Below are 21410 nucleotides of genomic sequence, written 5' to 3' on the forward strand. Positions count from 1 at the left end.
AAAATCTCTGATTACTTTACACATCTGCTGTATTTTTGAAATTGCAACATCATTTCTATTAGGGATGCGTGATATTAAAAATGTAAGGCAGATTTACCCATGAATTTACCTGTTCTGACTGGCTGATACCGATGACTACGCTCATTTTTATATTGATATATTTCTCATCTTTACATTTAGTATCTTATAAGTATTCTGCAGTTTGTGCACCCAGGAAAATAAAAAGATGCAGCAATGAAAACCAAATATTTGAATAGCTCTAAGAGCAGACAACAGTCCGGGATCTGGGGGTGGTCATTTGTTTTTGTCAGATAAATAAAAGCACAACACTTGTGCAGTGGTAAAATACTTGTGGAAATATCCGGGAGGGCTCGTATCACAGGGTCAAGTTGTTGAAGTTCACGTCTACTGCGAGTGCATGTGATGCATTTGTGTGTGTTGGACTTTTCAGACATTAGACTTTAGGCCTGTGGCTGCATATTTAAAAAAAAAAAACAAAGCAAGACAACTCAAACATTTAACTTTGACTTTATCAAACCAACACCAACATGTCAAGTCACACATTTCAGGGATTTGGATCTACAAAGAAACAAATCTATTGTACCTTTCATGCGCCAGGAGAAGTTTGTACACTTAGTCAACTCAAAATGTCCCATTACTTTGTCTTTTATGGCTTCAACATTTCTGCCTTAAAGTTTTAAATGTCTGGGGAAAAAAACACCCATATGTACATTCAAGAGTTTTTTTTTTCTTTATACCATATTCTAATATTCATATGTAGCTTGAAGGGGTGGGTGATATGGCAAAAATATCATGAAAAAATCATGTTTTCACATTGTAATCGTTCCCGACAGTAGCTTGTCAATTTCATGGCCTGGAAGTCTGATAGTTTAATCCATTATTTCTTGATAATATAGCCTGAGCACTTTGAAACCTGTACCCTTCATAGTGTTTGTTCTCAATAATCACAGCGTGTCATTTCAGTGACACTGATGTTTCATGTTGTGTAACGTGTTCAGATGTTTCTGGTGTGTATCATGTTTTAGTTTGAGCCGTCGCACTTCAGTTTCCATCTTTAGGATCAAGGAAGTTCATCCATCCGTCCGTCTGCCGTGAACATCAACGGCCCGTGTTATTGTTTTTAGCCGTAGCAGCTGCTAGCTGCTGCTTCATATTGTTTGAATACAACTCTGTTGCCGTGACAACCGGTCCGGGGAGCTATCAGACCGGCGTTTGTGCCGGTAGTGTTGGCCTGCAGTCGGGCCGACGCGGGGCGTGCTGGCGTCCTACATGACAGGTTTTAAAAAGGCTCTAGGAGGAAATTACACCATCTTCATGATTATATCAGATCTTTTTATTTTTTTAAATTCTCAGGGAGTGCACCCATGTTTACAATTGTTACATCACATAAAAAAATAGTTCACATGAAATCAGATGTGATTGGTTTCACATACTCAGTCCATTTGGACCAGAACTTATAAAAGTTTTCTTTCTCAACTATATCAGATCTTTTTATTGGGTTTATTTTCTTTATCAAGCCAATACAAATGCCAGTTTCCTCCCATGTCAAATGTATCAGTCTGATTCAGTATGTTTAAAAAAAAAAAAAAAAGAGGGAGCATAGCATTGTCAAAAGGATGATAAATGTCACTGAGGAGTTATGAAGAATGACAATATATTTAAATAGTCTTTAATTTCCACACCGACTTCAAGCAGGTGGTTCAGCAGCCGGTTGAGCGTAAGGCAGAACAAAAGGCCGCGGCTGCTGCGCCGACGACGACGACGGCGTCCTCAGCGGAGCAGAAGGCGCCAGCAGACACGGAGCCCAAGGTCGCGACGGTGGTGGAGGTGAAAACGACGCCCACAGCAGACGTCCCGGAGGACACGCCCGGCCCGCGGGCCGAGGAGGACGCCGCGCCTAAGTGTATCGGGCCGGGCTGCGACAGCGTCGCCCAGCCAGACTCTGTGTACTGTGGGAATGACTGTATCCTGAGACACGCGGCTGCAGCCATGAAGTCCATCAGTGACGTCAGAGAGCCCAAGCAGAAGGACAAGGCTCAGAAAAACAAGCCTGCACCAAAGGTAACACAGACCCACTGAAATGCTTTTCCAACAGCAGGGATGTTAGAGACACGTGCCCGTTCTTCCTGAACTCTTAGGACATAATTTAGTCTAAAATAGAGGGAATGCAATGACGTCACATTCCCACTGGACCAGCCCCTTTACTCACACTGAGTGGCAAAAACAGCTGCAACTAGTGGAGAAGACGGGATAACAGCTGATTATGGGCTTAAATTAAAGGCAGCTGGACTTGACAGTGACCCGTACAGTTACCCCAAGAACCAGTGGTCCATGGACATTAATATTTGGTACAGTTACCAAGAACCAGTGGTCCATGGACATTAATATTTGTCCACAAATCCAGTTTCCCGATATTTATATGTACTTAATTTCTACGCCGGGGAAATACATGAAGCAAAGCTTGAAGGCATACAAAAGTCTTGACGCTTGATCCGACTTCAAGGCAGGATTTGTTGTAGAAATTAAAGTGATGAGGACACCGAACTTTATGATTTGACCGTTTAACGTTATCTACCCAAAAATCCAACATTACCTGATACAAAATGGGAACCACAAATCCACGTTTCAGTGTCTGGAATCCAGTTGTTTCTGCGAATTGCAGTGATCCATTTGTCTCTCTTAAGCTTATTTTTCGGCAGTCTGTAAAGCGATAACTCTGATTTCTTGCTAAATCTATGAGTACAGTCGATCGCACAACAGCTCTTTCCCATTTTAGATGTTTTCCAGTTGCTCAAACTGAAAGTTTAGACTCAGTCTTTCTGACACTCAGTGAGCGTAACCCGCTGTGAAGTTCCATCTGTGACGTCATGTGCATTCCCTCTATACTGGACATACGATACCAACTCTTCTTCTCCAAGTGTGTCCTGTTCAATGCGGTCAGCTTTAGTTGTCGGAGTGACCTCACCCTCCACCGAGCAGCTTGGCACTGGCGTCATCTCTGAGACGTGATGTGTGTTGGAACTGGTTCCCGCCCTTAAAGCCCCGCAGGGCGGCCAGTTGGTGGATAATAAATGAGTCCAAACTGCTTTCTTCCTCCGTCACATATTGCTCAATAAACCACAACCTTCAGTGTCAGTCCATTAATCCAGTGTTTTAAGGTTTTAGTACAGTAAGGGCCAGGTTTTATGTGCTATGTTTTTATACCAGTGGATTATCGGTGCGTCCAGTAAAGAGGAGGAACTCCAGCACACAACAGGAGAAGAAATCAAATAAAAATAAAAAAAAACAAGAAGTAGGTTTCTTAGTGGGGATGTAAGATATAAATAAAAAGAGCGTTATTGAGGTGTTGAAGACGCTATGAATCTACTAATAAGATTTTACTGTTGGTGGGAAAAGAAGAGTGAGAACAAGAAACCCCGTCCACCTCCTGCTGTGATTTTGCTGCGTGGGGATTTTGCAGACCCAGACGAAGTGGCAGGACCGCGTTGGCCTGGAATTTGAGTCGGGTCATCATTCGTGCCAGCTCTGAGATTTTTACTATTCCTTCTTTCCCAGAAGAGCACAACACTTCTGTACGGTAGACGGTAGCTCCCACCGCACCCGGTAGTTCCACCCAGAACAAACCAGGAAAGGCTTCACGTTGGACAAATCAAGACATAATCTTGTGTTGGATGTTTTTCTTGTTGACGGGACCCGGCACCAATGATGCATCGTGTGAAGACAAATGTTTCGTTGTCATATCTCATTTGACCAACTTATCCTATTTATTTTGACTGGGTATATTATACTCTTCCACTGAGCTGACCAATCAGCTGAGAGCATAACTCTCCACGGCTCTAAGTAACGCATCAGTTTTAGTCGTCAGCATGACAAGATCATAAATAACTTTGCGTAATTTTTATTGGATTTTCTTTGCTGTTGTTTCATTTTATTGTAGGCTTTTATTGTATACAGGACTGTCTCAGAAAATTAGAATATTGTGATAAAGTTCTTTTCTGTAATGCAATTTAAAAAAAAAAAAAGAAAAATGTCATACATTCTGGATTCATTACAAATCAACTGAAATATTGCAAGCCTTTTATTATTTTAATATGGCTGATTATGGTTTACAGTTTAAGATTAAGATTCCCAGAATATTCTAATTTTTTGAGATAGGATATTTGAGTTTTCTTAAACTGTAAACCATGATCAGCAATATTAAAATAATAAAAGGCTTGTAATATTTCAGTTGATTTGTAATGAATCCAGAATGTATGACATTTTTGCATTACAGAAAATAAAGCACTTTATCACAATATTCTAATTTTCTGAGACAGTCCTGTATTTATATGATTTTAATATTACAGCAACAGCGCAGTAATGGGAATGCGCCGGTTCCACACCCGCCGTTAGAAACAGTCCAATGTTTACTATAATGATATAAATGTATTAAACCTGCAAAGAACATTTTCATGCACATTGTACTTTTCCATAAAAGTCCATGTCGGTCTGTAAAACATCTGAAGTGTCGGAGGCTCGTTCCTGTCACCGTTCTGTTGGACCGGACCAGAGCAGACGGCTTCGTGTATCCGGGGATCCTTTTAGAAGTGAATGTTTTTAAGACAACAGAGCTGAAGTGGAAGCATTTCTTTCCTCTTGCTGTTTTGGATCTGAAACGCCTGAATATGCATTTGTTCTCCTCCCCCCCCTCAGAGGAGCACTGCCGGCGGGAAGAAGGCACAGAGGAAGTCCCGGGAAGACTCTGACAGCGAGGAAGAGCTCAGCTCGGACCCGGACGAGGATGAGGATGAGGACGACGAAGACGAGCACGCCGAGGAGCAGCCGCCGCCGCCGACCACTGCCTCCTGGTCCAGTGACCATAATTACATTGCAGTAACACCAGAAAAGACTTCACCCATATCACCAACAGTGTTAAACAAAAAGTGTATGTATCTCTTTAAAAGTCTAGAGCTGTTGTTGAACCGATTGTGTGTTCTTCCTGTCATGCTAAACTCCTCTAGAGAGGACGTGATGAACTGATCTGTGCCGTAGTGTTGTGATTTCAGTCATGTGCAAAAAAACCACTATCTAATGTTGGGCAGCAGTCAACCGGTAAGTGTCAGCCTTTTGCTTTTGGTAAGTATTGAGTGATCAGGAGGCTCTTATTTTGAAAGGTCACCCACAACTAGGCTAGTTTGATGAAGAGCAGTGTTCCGTGTTTGAGGATCAGACCCCACCACGTAGACTAACACCTTAACTTTGATACGGCGGCTTGTTTCTTCCTTAGGAGGATCACGGTTTTTTATGAAATCCACTCATGAAAATGTGGTAGACGCAGAGAGGGAGCCTGTTCTTTTTAAAATTCAGACATAAGCTGACATTTTTGGATTGAATGAATGAAATGGGGCTTCTGTATTTTGAACGAGGTTTTCACAAGCCTGCACTTCCTGGTTTCCTCCTCCAGCCGCTCCCTCCCTCCCTCTGCAGCAGGTAGGTGATGTGACTGTATGAACATGGCTCATATTGAGCTCATGTCCTAGTTTTTCTTGTGGTTACGAGCTGTTTTTTTCAGTTTATTAATTCATATTGAATATAATGCATCACTACTCCTGAGAAACTGGCTTCAAAATAAAAGGTGATAAAGTGATTTTTGGATGCCTCGTTTGATTATGTGAGCATTGTTGGCTTCCTGTAGGATGTCCCGACCAGTTAAGCTGAAATCAAGCATTTGAAACTGTTTTAAAAACTGCACACATTTACGGAGAAGCTCGCGAGACGGTGGGCGCTGAGCGAGTGAGAGCTGACGAGTGAGAGCTGACGAGTGAGAGCTACCGAGTGAGAGCCGCCTCTGAAGACCCGGAGCTGGACCCGTGTGGGGAAGTTGAGGAAGCCGCCGCCGCTGGAGATGCTGGAGATGCTGGAAGCTGAAGAGCCCGTGAAGAAAAGGGGGACCCCCTCTCCCCGCCACAGTTTTTCCAAATAGTTTGCACCCGGTGATGACATTTGATGCATATTAAGGGATGTTTGGGATGTGGACAGTTGCTTTTTCCGCTCCTCTTTTTGAGGAGTTATACTAGCAGGGTTTCTGAAGATAATATAAGTATCAAAGATGAGTGTTTTTGTAGCCGTCAGCTGGGAGCAACGTGGCTGCAGGTCATTGGTCCATCCATAGCCATCACATCGTTGATGTTTCTCCACTAACGATCCATCCAACACTGCTGACTCTGCTTACTTTGCCGCCGCTACTTGGGAGTTCTCCACTTGCTGCAGTTTAGTCCAGAGAGGCTTGTGGCCGTGAGGCGGAGCCACAGCAGATGTTTGACCCCCAGCTCTTGTTCTGCCACAACTCCTCATGCTCCAAAGTGGGATGTGACTTGGCTTTTTATTTTTTTTTAATATTTGGATGTGAATATGAAAGCAGTTGACTCAAATGTACCATTCACATTTCATTTGAATAACGGATCACTAATGAGACTCTGTTGAGGTTGTGCTGCTTCCTTCCATGTGTTGTTTCCAGCCAACCCAGAGATATGACACGCTCCCTTCTGGGGTTGCAATACTTATTCCCAAATTACATTTTAGATTTTTAAGGGAAGGCCGGAGCTGGGGACGACGCAGCCACTGGACCGGTGGTGGACGGGGCTCGTCTCGTTGCCGCTCAAGCGACAGGAACTGCCTCTTTCATGTTTAACATTTGGTTATTGGAGAGCTTGTACAAGCAACCTTGTGCAGGTGCTTTAATAAAGTTCCTTACCTCCGGTTTGGATGCGAGGACTCAGAGAGAGGGTCCCCCCACAACTTTTAGGATTACGACCCCACTTGATTTAAAGAATTTGCATTAACAGCTTAATGTATTTTCTGTTGCTGCTAAAATAAAGAGGGTCTGGTTATCTTCTCAGTTGTCAACATTGTTTTCATTTCACAATGTTTTTCTATGCAAAGTCAATAATGGGGACTTTAAATGTGTGGGTTTTGTCCTCGAGTGGTCACGTAGAAAAGGAGGTTATGGTTGCTGCTGCCTGCTGGATGTGGTGGTTGTTTTATCACGATAGTCCCAAACTGTGTCACGTCTACTGCTGCCGGACAGGATTGTACATGTTCCAATACTGGCTCTCGTTTTATATCTGCAGCTCCTCCTCCCAAAGAAGAGCGGCCGGCCGAGAAGGAGCCGGCGCCGTCCCCCGAGAAGCCGGCGGCCTCCACGACCCCCACCCGGGGACGGAAGTCGCCCCCGGCCAGCAGGACCAGGGAGACCCGGGGATCCGCCAGGGCCAAGAAGCAGCCGCCTCCGGCGGCCGCCTCACGGATCTCCAGGAAACCCGTGACCCCTCCGAGCAAAAGCCCGGCCAAGTCCAAGAAGGCCCCGGCGCCGTCGGCCCCCCCGCCGAGTTCCCACCCTCCGGGTCCCATCCACGTCACGGGGGCGCTCAGGGTCACCAAGTCCAACTTCACCATTCCCAAGAAGCAGCCCCAGCAGCCGCAGCAGAAGGACGGCAGTCCCCAACGGCAGGCCTCGTCCCCCAGGGTCCCCTCGTCTCCCGCGCCCGCCGCCGCCTCCCCCGGCCCGTCCTCGGCCTCCAGACACCCCCCCCACCCGCAGGGGCCGCCCCTGCGGCCTCCGCCCAACAACCAGATGAGGCAGAACATCCGCCGCTCGCTCACCGACATCCTCTTCAAGAGGTGAGTCCCGCAGGTCTCCGCCGTGTGTGTGTGTGTGTGTGTGTGTGTGTGTGTGTGTGTGTTGAGGTTAGGGTTGTACTCCCTGAAAAATACATCTGGGTCACCTCATCGTCAGGGCCGGCCGGCCCGGTTGTCTTCACCTTTCCTGGCGTGGTGAATTTTTTTAGCCCCATTTTTTGTGAGTGAAACGATTTTTTTTAACTATTTGACTCAAACCTGAATTGAATTAGATGCATATTTTTGAATCACATGAACACATGGAAAACAAATTATTATCCAGCAATTCACTTTAATACAAAATGAACTAAATAAAATAAGTATCTTTCTTTTTTAATTCAAGATCTTTTTATTGAAATTTTCACAAAGTAGCAAAGGTGAAATGCTGAGTGTTAATTACAAAGATTTTGAGTAGGCATGGGCATGTTAATCATAGCATACACCAGTGTACAAAATGTTAAAAAAAACAATTAAACAGTATGAAAAAAGAAATAAAACAATAATAAAAACAAACTACAGACCAAACTAATCCCTCCCCTGTCACTGCCAGAATACTAATCACAATATGAGAAAATAAGTATCTTTCTTAAGCAGAAACCTGTCCTGCTTAACTTAAAATTTTATAAATTAATATAAAACAATAGAAAGAAAGCAGAACATCCATTCTATAATAGTGCACATTTTTAGTGCAACAATATAATACGGGACAAAGTGCGTCATTTTTAGCAAGCAGAACTAGTGGTGGGGGAAAAAAATCGATATTGCAATATATTGTTGCGCTCTCTGTCGCAATAATCGATAAACTGATGGAAAATATCGATATTTTATTACAACACACATAATGGATTTACGCGGTTGTCACCGCACTATTGTTCATGCACTTTAATTTGTCCAGCTGTACAGTGTTTACATTTACAAGCCCTGGAGACAGTGAGGTTTATACAAATGCACTTTCTTTGTACATTGTAGGAAGTTTTGGCATTGAATAAATGACGTTTTCCTTTTTATGGGTATTTTTTCTTTTTCAGTCACATATATCGTTGATGAAATTTCTTACAATATATCGAATATGGTAGGTATCGTGATATTATCGTTATCGTGGGCCACATATCGCCACAGTATTGAATCGTGAGTTACCCGTATTGTTCCACCCCTAAGCAGAACATCAATTCTGTATTAGTGCACATTTTTAGTGCAATAACAAAAGTGCAAACAGAAAGTCTGTAGAAAACTTGTAAACATATTTGTGCCTCAAAGGCCATGACTGTAGCTACAGTTGTAGTAAAACAGGAAACAATAACTTAGGAACTCAACAGCTCAATGACATTTTCCATTGGCATTTTATGACTATTTTTTGACTCTCACAGTAATACGGGACAAAGTGCTTTCCAGCTTAATACGGGACACGTACTTTAGTTTATAAATACGGGACGATTCCGTTTTTTCAAGGGACGGTTGGCGACCCTAGTTGAGGTTGTTTAGATGGTCCAGACGTATTAAAGCCTTGTCTCCCTCTCCACCAGGGTGAGCGACAGTGACGATCTGAAGATGACTGAGGGGGAAGTGGGAAGGCTGGCCGTCGCCATCGAGAAGGAGATGTTCAATCTGTGTCTGAGCACCGACAGCAAGTACAAGAACAAGTACCGGACCCTCATGTTCAACCTCAAAGACCCCAAAAACAAAGTGAGTTCCCATCAACCTGCACACTTAGATTTTCAGGTACTATTGGTAGAATTTAGAGTCTGAAGAAAGGTTGGTTTGAGTTTTTAAGCAGTGAAACTAAACTAGGGCAGGGGATCGATTCAAATGTCAAGAAACGATTCCCATTCTTAAGATTCAGAATCGATTATCACACTTTGATTCGATCTGATTCGATTCTGATATTGATATGGATGTGTTATTAAAACTGTTTTTTGAGCTGTTGCATGAATTATATGACTGTAGTTATGCAACATATTAATACTAGTATTATATCTAGATTCAACAGCAAGTATTGCAGCTAATGATGCTGTAAGGACCAATCAGCTCCCAGAATGCTGATAGAACTGCTTTCAGAAACATCGTGGGTCAGAATTACCAAACAGATCCAGGGAGGAAACAGAGACGGATGAAATCAGTTTTAATTTTTCAATTTTGAGAATTTGGTTTTTAGCATTTTATGCAAATGTAACCCCAAGACAGTATATAAAGCAAAGAAATATAGACAATTTATGCAATTATAATGTAAAACTTTAATATTTTCATACCTTTTTTAAAAAATATTTAAAGGCAAAAACATGGCAGCAGTTATTCTTGTGTCCAACAAAACATTAAATTTTTGGGCATAAACAAAAAAATACCAAAAGTTGTAATGATGAAAAATAAATAAATCGATCTTTAGACATATGGATCGATTTTTAGGAATTAATGAGAATCGATTTACAATCGGAAAATACATTTGTTTCAACACTGGCCTAAATGAAGCGTGTGTTTGTGTCAGGGCTTGTTCTACAGGGTGATGGGGGGGGACGTGTCGCCCTTCAGGCTGGTCAGGCTGAGCGCCGAGGAGCTGCTCGCTAAAGAGATATCCGAGTGGAGGAAACCTGACGCTCCCGAGGTAACGCTTCCTCCCAAAGAACTCCCACCTCATGCTTTCCTCCCCTCAAGGAGACTCCTTGCTTTAAGTTTGACCGGTTTGTGTCTGCAGGGTCTGTCTCCCAGGTCCCATTCAGGGCACTCCAAACTGGGGAAGAGACATGACTCCGGCTCCCACATGGACGTGGACGACGCTCCACCAACGTCCGACGCAGATGTATGTATTTCCGGCTCGTCTTCAGCTTCTCGCTTGGGTTCTGCTTCAGTAAGTGGTGGCAAGTGGCTCTTCTGCACCTCTTATACTTCCTTCTCACTTTGCATGGGGGGGGTTGGGTTCAGCCTGCAGGAACTGTCCCAGTAGACGGCCGTGTTTTAGGGCCAATCCCAATGTTCACCCTACTTTCTACCACTAGCCCTCTCCCACTACCACTTCACCCTCAAAATGAAGCCACAAGGGGTAGGGCTTTGTAATGTTCCCTAGGGATTGGGACACCACTTGCTACGTCACTGCATGGTTTACGTTCGGGTACGTAAGCGGTCCTGGGCATTTCATGGATTTTTGTGAGATCAGGTTGAAAACGTTGCTGAATTATGGTTCCGTTAAATCGACGCAGAGCTACAGCGTAGGTTACGCGGCAACACACACCGTACGGCGCGCGTCGCCGCGTAACCTACGCCGTAGACTCTGCGTTGGTGTAACGCGGAACCATAAATCAGCCTTTATTCTGGCGAGATCTTTGCAACAACGGGCAAGCGAGTGATTATGTACATTCACTGAGTGAATATTATGAAAGTAAAATATATATTTCTCACTAGAAATGTAATCAAAATGCATTTTTATGCAGAAACTAACTCAAAATATAGATTTTATTCACTAAAAAATGAGAAATGTCCATGTTTTTTTGTTTGATTGAGTCTGCAAATGATGACATAAAGCATTCTGGTAAATTTTTTCATGCCCTCCGTCGCGAAGTCAGCATCTGAAATCCCTCGCTGTGAAGGGCCAGATTGATACACACTAGCCCTCGTTATGTCCACTAGCCCTACATGCAAAGAGGAATTGGGACACCACTACCCTCACGGGAACACGCAAAATTTAGGGTTAGGGCTGAAAAGTAGGACTAGGGGGGGATTGGGACTGGCCCTTAGGGGGGACGACGCGCAGCCAGCTCCTCCGTCTAGCTTCCTCTGCGCTGCTGCGTGACTGACAGCCGCCACTTTCGCCTGGATTCACCTGTATCTTGTGCCGTGTTTTCCTCAGGACCAGGATGAAAGTGTCTTCATCTCGTCGGCTCCGGCTCAGTCCTCCGCCCTGGAGGGGAGCGGCGGCGGCGTGGCAGACATCTTCACCAGCATGCTCAAAGACACCACGGCTGAACACAAGACTCACCTGTTTGACCTCAACTGTAAAATATGCACAGGTAAAAAAAACAAGGAAAGATGCCTCTGGAAGGCAGTACGTTGCATGGGTTTATTTTTTTTCTTATTCAAAGTATTTTTATTAGCTTTTTCTTAAATCTTACAAGATACAATTTGACGTGCATTTCAATACATCTCAACACAATCCCACCCCATCGCCATCACCACATGTCCACATTACATCACGGGTTCAGCAGTAAAGGTGATATTTGGTTGTTATTTTTTTAAACAAACAAACAAAACACAAATGAAGTAAACAAAACAAACAAAAACATACAAAAATAAGAAGAAAAAAAAGGGAAAGGAAAAAGCGGGAGGGGTTATATCTATATATTGTTGAGTGCATTTAGGATTTAGAGAATTAAACAAAATAGAAGTTGCCCGAGTATAAACAAAATAACTGTACACAAACATACAGCATTGGAAACATTGGAAATGTTTGAGGCATCTCTCTTTTCAACCTGATCTAGAACTGGTTGTAGAATAGAAGTTGAGGATCAGCCTTTCGTTACATATCGGATGGACGGTTAAGGGTTACACATTAGTCCAAACATTTGTCAGTTAGTAGTACAATTGAGGGTTTCCACACATCCAAGTAACACTGTAAACATGACTAAAATAAATGCTAAGCTACATCATTGAAAGACAGCGTAAGGATGAATTCTAAGAAAGGAAACCAGGCCTTTATACATTTTTGGCGAGATTTGAATCTGTTTTATCTGAGCTTTTCTAAAGGTATAAAAGATATAACATCTTTGACCCATTTCGTGAATGTTGGGGGTTTGTCAGATTTCTAAATGTTGCATGGTTTTATTGTTTTTTTTTTAATTTTTTAATCTTATTTGAAAAAACTCAAACAAATGTTGTCCTTTAGGACTGAAGGCAGAAGATGAACCTGCAGCCAAGAAGGTCCGGCTCACCAAGAAGCCTGAAGCCAAGTCCCCCAGACCGGAGGGCGTCCCGTCTCTGGGCCCGGGCCAGCCCGGCCCGCCCTACCAGCACCAGGCCCCGCCCGGCCCGTCCTACCAGCACCAGGGCTCGTACCAGCATCCACCCCCTCCATCCTTCCACCCCAAGCCGGAGCCGGCGGCTGCAGATTCATCAGCAGCCCAGCTCTACCAGGAGGAGCCTCCGGCCCAGACCCCTCTCCCCGTCGTCCCCGCCGTCTCCTCCGTCAGCATCTCCCGGAGAGACCCCCGCATGGCCCGCCACTCGTCCGCTGTCAACATCGCCCCCGCCGCCCCGGAAAAGCCCGCCGGGAGCGCGGCGGAGCCGCCGGCAGCTCCGGGCCCCGCTCTGGTGGAAGCTGCAGCCAAGGCGGCGCTGCCGATGCCCCCGGCCCTGCCAATGGCCCTGCCGCCACCGCTAGCTCTGCCGCCGCCACTGGCTCTGCCCCCGCCGCTGGTTCTGCCTCTGCCCAAGCCGGCCAAAACAAGGTGCTCACCCGCTCTGTAGTAGTGTCCTCTCACTCCTTAACTTGATGACAATCAGTACTCGAGTTGTAAAAAAAAAAAAATCAGGGGGGATGGTGGATTTGATCATATGGGGACAGATAATTTGTGCTGATTACAAATAATATAATATATTACAAATAATAGCAGTGACCAAAACACCTGCAGAAATACTGCAGGAATGACATAGCAGCAGTTAAATGCAGCCTTCTGTAAGCTTTAAATATCCACTGGGCTTACATCAAATACATCAAAACACAACAATAAAAAACACTTTTCTGAACTTATCAATATGACTCTGTCCTTCACAGGATAAGTAACATGGATCACTGCAAAAACTCACAATCTTAACAAGAATATTTGTCTTATTTCTAGTTAAAATGTCTCATTTTTTGTTAAAAAAAATCTCATTACACTTAAAACAAGACTCATCACTGAAAAAAACAACAATTTTCACCTGTTTCAAGTAGATTTTCACTTAAAATAAGTAGAAAAATCTGCCAGTGGAGCAAGATTTTTTTGCTTGTAATAAGAAGATAAATCTTGTCCCACTGGCAGATTTTCCTACTTATTTCAAGTGAAAATTTACTTGAGAAATTGTCAAATATCAAGTTATTTTTCTGGTAATGACTCCTGTTTTAAGTGTTTTAGGTGTTATAGTAACTTTTGAATGTGTTTTATTCTGCTTATATCACCTTATTAACCAATTCCTGACTGGGTTATTAACCTACATGTGTTTATGGTTGATGAAACTTTGGCCTCGTCAGACGTGGAAGGAGTAGCGTTAGGCCGAGCTGTAACGTTACAATCTCCAGCTTTAGGCTTCGTTATTGTCACTAATTTATCCATCAGGTCTAACTAACATTAAATAGGAAATATTGAGGAGTCGTCGTTAAATATGAAAGTCAATTTCGCAACGAATTTTCTCTTCTTAAACAGCTAGGTAGCTCGTTTTTACCGCTCTAAAGTTGACATTAGTCACATGACTCACGTCATGGGAATCATTTATGTTGAGTTGTAGACTAAATAGTTTAGTCAAAAGTAGATTATAATCGCCTGTTAATGGAGTTTTCTCAATCATATTTATATGTGTGTGTGTGTGTATATATATATATATATGTATATATATTTTTTTTTTTCTCACAAATTATTTAGATTAAAATGGCCTTTATTTCTTGTTAAGTTGGAGGACCCTGCAGTACGTCCGCGGCCCCCCTAGTTGGTTGAAGACCCCTGTGTTAGTGTCTAAAAGTGTGTGTTTTGCTCCTCCAGCGTGTCCGAGCCCCCTCCCGAGGGAGAGACGGCCATCTTCCTGCACGGCCAGGAGAAGATCTGGAAAGGCTTCGTCAACATGCAGTCGGTAGCCAAGTTCGTGACCAAGGCGTACCTGGTCTCGGGAGCGTTCGAACACCTCAAAGAGGTAATTTTACCCGCCGGTCAGCTTTTCTTCTCCGGCAATTGTGTAAACGACATCTAAAGTTTTGGCCTTTTGTCGTCCTGGTTGCAGGATTTGCCCGACACCATCCACATCGGGGGCCGGATCTCCCCCGGCACGGTGTGGGACTACGTGGGGAAGCTGAAGACGTCCCTCTCCAAGGTTTTCCTCTCCTTCCTCCGTCACGTCAGAGAGCAGCCCCGGAGAAGAGCTGGCCTTTTTAACCACGTGTTTGTGTCTCACAGGAGCTGTGTCTGATCCGGTTCCACCCCGCCACGGAGGAGGAGGAGGTGGCGTACGTCTCCCTCTTCTCCTACTTCAGCAGCAGGAAGAGGTTCGGCGTGGTGGCCAACAACAACCGCCGCATCAAGGACCTGTACCTCATCCCGCTGGGCTCCAAGGACCCGCTCCCCTCCAAGCTGCTGCCCTTCGACGGGCCAGGTAAACGCTGCACCCCGTCTGTTCTCACATGTTTCCATCTGAACTTGCTCACATTGCTTTATTCTTATCTTGGTTTTTGACATGTGGTGAGTATCTGTCTCCCTCCCCCCTCCTGCTGCTGGATTGGGAACTCGAGGGGTTTATTTTTCTGCTCTCGGGAGGGCTCACAGTCTGGCGTACGGAAGAGTATTAGGGCCATGCAGGAGAAAAAATATTTGAGAGGGGAAGATTTTTTTTTTTATTGTGCACTTTGAGAAAAAAGTCGAAATGTCAAGATTAATGTTGAAATACAATTTCAAGAATAAAGTCGAAATTTGTGAATAAAGTCGAAGTTTTGCCTTTTTTCTTCAACATTTGAACTTTTTTCTCAAAATTGTACTTCAACATTAATCTCGACATATCGACTTTTTTCTCGACATTTTGACTTTTTTCATTTTTCGTGAATAAAGTTGAAATACAATTTGGTGAATAAAGTGGAAATGTCTCCTCTGGCCCATCAAATCCAGAGCGACTGACAGCTCTGCAGCAGCAGCCGTAACTAACTTGCATCCTTGGAGTGGAACGTTAAGGGGACGTTTCTGAAGTTATGCAACTACATAACTGTGATAGGTGTTGCAAATCAATATCGTCATCAGATTTTGACTTTTTTCTCGAAATGTATTTCAACTTTATTCTCAACATTTCAACTTTATTCACGAAATTTGGACTTTATTCTTGAAATTGTATTTCAACATTAATCTCGACATTTCGACTTTTTTCTCGACATTTCAATTTTTTTTCTCAAAGTGCACAATAAAAAAAGAATCTTCCCCTCTCAAATATTTTTTCTCCTGCATGAAACTAATACTCTACCGCCAAATAAAAGTGACTGGTACGGAAGAGAAATAAAAAGCCGTTGGGTTCCTGTGCCGGTCATCTCCCGCGACGACGGCAGCACACTTTCCACATCAGCAATGATGAGACCATCTTAGAGCTGCAGGTGACATGCGGGACATGAGTAAATGCTGGACCTCTAAGCTTTAATTAGATTAGATTGTCCTTTATTCATCCCTCAGTAGGGAAATTCGCTTTGAGCAGCAGCAGTTACACACAACACACACATGCAGCGAAAGAAAATAAAAAAGTAAAAAGTATATAATTACAAAATATAAACAGTATGGAATGAAAGTAAAAGTAGTGCAGTACGAGAAAGAAAAAAAAAACAGTGCAAAAAAAGCAGGTAGGATGTGTGTGAGGTAGAAGGATATTGCATAAATATCATATACAGGACTGTCTCAGAAAATTAGAATATTGTGATAAAGTTCTTTATTTTCTGTAATGCAATTTAAAAAAAACAGTTTAAACAGTTTAAGATTAAGATTCCCAGAATATTCAAATTTTTTTTAGATAGGATATTTGAGTTTTCTTAAACTGTAAGCCATAATCAGCAATATTAAAATAATAAGAGGCTTGCAATATTTCAGTTGATTTGTAATGAATCCAGAATGTATGACATTTTTGTTTTTGTAATTGCATTACAGAAAATCACAATATTCCAATTTTCTGAGACAGTCCTGTATTTATATATCATATATATTTATCAATATAAAGATATTAAACATCAAACAAATATCTGACTTATTACTTGGATGCAGATGATGAATCCAGCAGCACCAACATCTTGTGGTTCCGTGTGAAAGATCTTCCGTTCTTTCTTTCCCTATTTATTTATGCATTGATGGATTTAATTGAACTAAAAACGTCATATTTGCAAGCCTCTTAGATTGTGTGTTTCTGCTTCAGGGCTGGAACCGGCTCGTCCCAACCTGCTGCTGGGGCTGCTGATCTGCCAGAAGGACAGGAAGCGAGCCGGAGCCCCGCTGGAAGCCGAGGAGAAGCGCTCCAAGACCCAAACCAAAGACGCAGATGAAATCGGACTTCCCAAGCCGCCGTCCTCCGCCAGAGCCGACCGGAGCACACGACAGGGCCCGGACATCTCCTTCAGCACGACGCCGCCGGGCTCGCCTCCATCCCACTCGTCTGACGGCGCTCCGGCTGCCTCCACCGCTGTTCCCGCCCCGTCATCAGACAGGGATCTGGTCACATCCACCACCTCGGAGAGGGATTCCCCATCCAGCTCCACGGCGGCCACCGCCACCCCTCTCCAGACGCTTCTCAGCACTCTCTTCAGGAAGAAGAAGGACCCGGACGCTTCCAACTCTCCGTCTGATCTGACCGGGGACCTCCCCGCCCCGGCTAAGATGCTAGACCCCATCGTGCTGCAGTACGCCAAGGACGCCGGAGGGGAGGACGAAGACGACAGGCCGTACGACCCGGAGGAAGAGTACGAGCCCAGCAGGGGCTACGGCGTGCCCAAGAAGCCCTCCGAGGCCGCAAGCAAAGCGGAGGCCCCTAAAAAGCCTGAGGCGGTAGCCAGTGAAACGGACGATGTGGCTTATGACCCGGAAGATGAATCCATCTTTGATGACGTCCAAACGTCTGCGCCGGCGCCCGCCAAGCCTGCACCCGCCAAGCCCGCACCGGAATGTATCGCAGACCCGCAGAAGATCTTGGAGAACCTGAAGAGGATCGGAGGCCAGGTGTTGCAGAAGCAGGCAGAAGAGCGGGCAGCGTCCCCGGTGCCCCCCCCGGCGGCCCCCAACCCAGGTCCGGCCCAGCCGGCCGTCTCCCTGCTGGCCAGCACTCAGCTGCTCCAGCTGGGGAAGAAGGTGGAGGAGCTGGTGAAGTCCTCGTCGGTCCTTCCCCTGATAAACCAGAGGAGGGACCCCAGGCAGAGCCGGGATCCACGGCAGAAGCTGCCCGACGACCCGGAGGAGGAGGAGGGGGAGGGGGCCGCTCCTTCAGGGGAGCCCGCGGAGGAAGAGCAGCCCCAGCCCGACACGGACCAGCTTCCCGACTCCTCACAAGCCTCCCAGGTCTCACCGCCGCAGGAGGAGGCCAAGAGTGAGGCCCTGCCCTTCCTGCAGTCGGAGGACGAGGTGTCCATTCCTCTGTTGGGAGAGACGGTGGAGCCGGACATGGAGATCAACTACATGGACGACAAAGAGCTGAAGACGGAGGAGGAGGAGCCCGAGGAGGCGGAAACAGAGGTGGACAAGTACAGTCTTTGGCCAAATGCTGCCAGTATCTTAAAAGCGGGCGAGGACTCGGAGTACGACAGAGGCGGCAGAGGCGGCAGAGACGGCAGAGGCGGCAGAGATGGCAGAGACGGCAGAGACTCCCCGGGCTACTACCGGGGCCAGGCCGAGGCCATCACCTCCACCATCCCGGTGCTCACCCAGAGCTCTGCGGCCGTGGACTCCCGCCACATGTCGCACCACATGTCGGCGCCCAGCTTCGACAACGAGTACAGACCCGACAGCCGTCAGGCCGACAGCTTCCCCGCGCCCCGCCCCGCGCCGGGGCAGAACCTCCGGATGGGGCCCCCGCCGGTGTCCATGCTGCCCCCCATCCAGCAGCATCCTCCCATCTCGGGCCCGCTCCCCATGCAGGGGCACCCCCCGCCCCTCCACGCCCCCCCCCTGGCACGGGGTCCTCTCCCCATGCAGGGGGAGGGCAGCCAGCAGTACGGCCCGCCTCCATCCTCGTACCCGCGCTTCCAGAACCAGTGGCCCAGCGGCCAGCTGCCACCCCAGCAGCTGCCGCCCCAGCAGCCCCCGCCCGGGCCTCTACCCGGGCCGCTCCCCGGGCCACTCCCCGGGCCACTCCCCGGGCCCCCGCACCAGAACATCATGCCCCCCCGAGGGCTGCCTCCACCATTCCCTCCCATCGCTCAGAGAGGGCCCCCTCCCCAGATGTTCGACCCCTCCATCCCCCACCAGCACATGGGACAACAAGCCCCGCCCCCAGGCCTGCCCCCACTCCCTGCTTTTGACGGACAGAACAGTTTACCTGCACCCAGGTTTGCCGGTCCTCCTCCCTTCAACTTCGCCCCCAGCAGAGCTCCACCCCCACCTTTCCCCACCCTACCGCCTGGTCCCTTTGACAACAGGCTCCCCCCTCCAGCCCTCTTCCAGGGCCCCAAGGGCCCCCCCCCATCCCAGTACGTAGACCAGCAGTACAACACAGACTCTCCCAACAACGTGTTCACGCCCAGCAGGGACCAGAACCCCAACACTCACCCCAACCCTCACCACCTGTTCAAGGACAGTCCGGGCCTCCCCGCCGGCCCCACCTACCGGGCCCCCCCGCCCGGCCAGTACGAGGGCAGGAGGGGACCCCCCGGAGACATGGGCTCGCTGGGCGGGCAGATGTTCACTCCACACAACCCGTACGGCAACTCTAGACCTTCCTCTCCACCAACGCACCGGGGGTCGTTCGACGAGCTGCGGGGCCTCCCGTCCCAGGAGCCCCGGCCCCACCCGTCCCACCCGGCCCCGCCCTTCGGCGGGTCGGAGCGCTACCGCTTCGACTGGCACTCGGACGAGCACAGAGCCGTGCGGCACAGCGGCCCACTCCTGCCGACGCCCGCCGACGGCTCCCACGGCCCCCCCGGCCGCCTCAGCCCGGACCCCCACAGGGACGACCCCTGGCGCCGCCACTCGCCCGACCGGAGGAGGAGCAGCAGCACCCACGATGACGCGGAGCCGCGCGGCCCAGAGAGATTCAGCCGCTTCGATGGCTCGGCGCCGTCCGCCGACGACCGGCGGGAGCTGCCGGAGGACCGGCGGCGGGACAGGGAGAGGGAGGGCTCGCACGGGGGGCGGCCCTCCTGGGACCGGGACCGGGGGCAGGGACGGCGCTGGAGCCGGGAACGGGAACGGGACTGGGACCGGGTCAGAGAGAGGGACCGGGAGCGGGATCCGGAGCGGGACCGGGACAACCGGGAGCGGGATCCGGAGCGGGACCGGGACAACCGGGAGCGGGATCCGGAGCGGAACCCGGAGCGTAACCGAGAGCGGAGCCGAGAAATGGAGCGCGGCCGAGAAACGGACCGCGGCCGAGGAAGGGACATTGAGAAACACAGGGAGACGGAGGGAGAGCAGCACATGGAGCAAGACCCGGAGAAGAGGAGAGACAGGGAGAGGGACAGGGATAGAGAGAAGGACAGGGACAAGGACAGGGAGCGGGCTAAGGACTCTGACCGGAGGGACTACGACCGCGACAGGACGAGAAACCGAGAACGCGAGCGAGACAGAAGACGAGAGCGGTCCAGAAGCAGAGGTAGAGACCGGGAGCGGGAGCGTGGGAAAGACCCAGTCAGGGACCTGGTCAAAGACCGGGACAGGGACAGGGACAGGGACAAGGACCGAGAAAAGGACCGGGACAAAGACCGAGAAAAGGACCGGGTCACAGACAAAGACAAGGGCAGAGACAAGGACCGGGACAGGGAAAGAGAGCGGGACCGAGAGAGGGACCGAGAGAGGGACAGGGAAAGAGACCGGGACCGAGACAGAGAGAGGGACCGTGAACGAGACAGAGACAGAGACAGGGATAGGGACCGGGACAAAGACAGAGACAGAGAGAGAGAGCGTGACAAGAATCGAGATCGGAGAGAAAAGAGCCGGAGCAGAGAAAGGAAAGAGGACAGAAAGGACAGTAAACACGAGCCGTCTAAAGTCAAACCCACAGACAATGAGAAGGACTCGTCCTAGTCTCTGTTTTTCCTCTTTTGGGACATTGAACTATCATTTTTACACTCTTTAATCAGACGTCACCGTAAATGTAGAGCAGTATTTGGTAAAGTTCCCGCAGCTGTCTGTCTGTTCTGGGGGAAGAAAACGTCACATTTCTTTGTCACTTTAAGGATTCTGTTTGTTTTATTAGCTCTGAAATCGAGGCCGTCTTAAGTTTCTCGTGTACAAGCGTCAAGCTCACCGCTGAGTTCTACTACACGTACCTTTTTCTCTTGTTGAAGCATTTTTTTTAAAGAAAAAAATTAACCGATAAATCTCCATTTACAAAATGTAAATATGAAAATATTTCTGTACATACTGATGTTTTTAGTCCTGCTTTTCTAAGGCGAGAAAGTCCAAGCCATATATTTGAGGTGCATGATGGGAAGGTGAAGAGGAAACACTGTTGAGACATGTATGAGTGTGTGTGTGTGTGTTCGTTCAGTGGCTTTGAACCGAAGCTTCTATTTACAGAATACATCCCATAAATAGTTCTTGTAAGATGTCCAGATTTTGTTTCTGCTTGACCAATTAAATTTCTTTGGTGAAAATTTGTTGTTTTTTTATTATTGTCTTCAAGTGTGATCTGAGGGGTAGTATTACTATTATCACTTATTATTAGGGCCCGAGCACTTACAGTGCGAAGGCCCTATTACATCTGTAGGAAATGTTCTCGTCGTTTCTTTTTTTTCTTTTTCCGACGAAAGGAAGGCGTTTTTGCCCCCCTAATCGTGCCCAAAAAGTTTTGCAAATTTTGCACGCAAGCCAAGCCTGGAGAAAAATTTGATATTTAAGGGT

The 21410-nt window shown here is 47.2% G+C and overlaps 1 protein-coding gene across 4 annotated transcripts in view; it reads left to right on the forward strand.

Moving 5' to 3' along the window:
- The window catches only part of dido1 (death inducer-obliterator 1), a 28478-nt gene extending 7312 nt beyond the window's left edge, over positions 1-21166 (forward strand). For 2 of the 4 annotated variants that reach the window (XM_061728051.1, XM_061728054.1), the window contains 12 exons: positions 1714-2082; positions 4714-4945; positions 7131-7680; positions 9201-9360; positions 10157-10273; positions 10364-10516; positions 11513-11672; positions 12545-13106; positions 14394-14541; positions 14629-14718; positions 14802-14997; positions 16780-21166. In XM_061728051.1, coding sequence (XP_061584035.1) covers positions 1714-2082; positions 4714-4945; positions 7131-7680; positions 9201-9360; positions 10157-10273; positions 10364-10516; positions 11513-11672; positions 12545-13106; positions 14394-14541; positions 14629-14718; positions 14802-14997; positions 16780-20591 — 6549 coding nt within the window. In that variant the 3' untranslated portion in view covers positions 20592-21166. The remainder of the gene's footprint in view (positions 1-1713; positions 2083-4713; positions 4946-7130; positions 7681-9200; positions 9361-10156; positions 10274-10363; positions 10517-11512; positions 11673-12544; positions 13107-14393; positions 14542-14628; positions 14719-14801; positions 14998-16779) is intronic. The other 2 variants (XM_061728052.1, XM_061728053.1) reach the window with 2 other exon arrangements.
- Positions 21167-21410: the final 244 nt, after the last annotated feature.

The sequence above is a fragment of the Cololabis saira genome, chromosome 8, assembly GCF_033807715.1.
Source record: "Cololabis saira isolate AMF1-May2022 chromosome 8, fColSai1.1, whole genome shotgun sequence".
Classification (NCBI taxonomy): domain Eukaryota; kingdom Metazoa; phylum Chordata; class Actinopteri; order Beloniformes; family Belonidae; genus Cololabis; species Cololabis saira.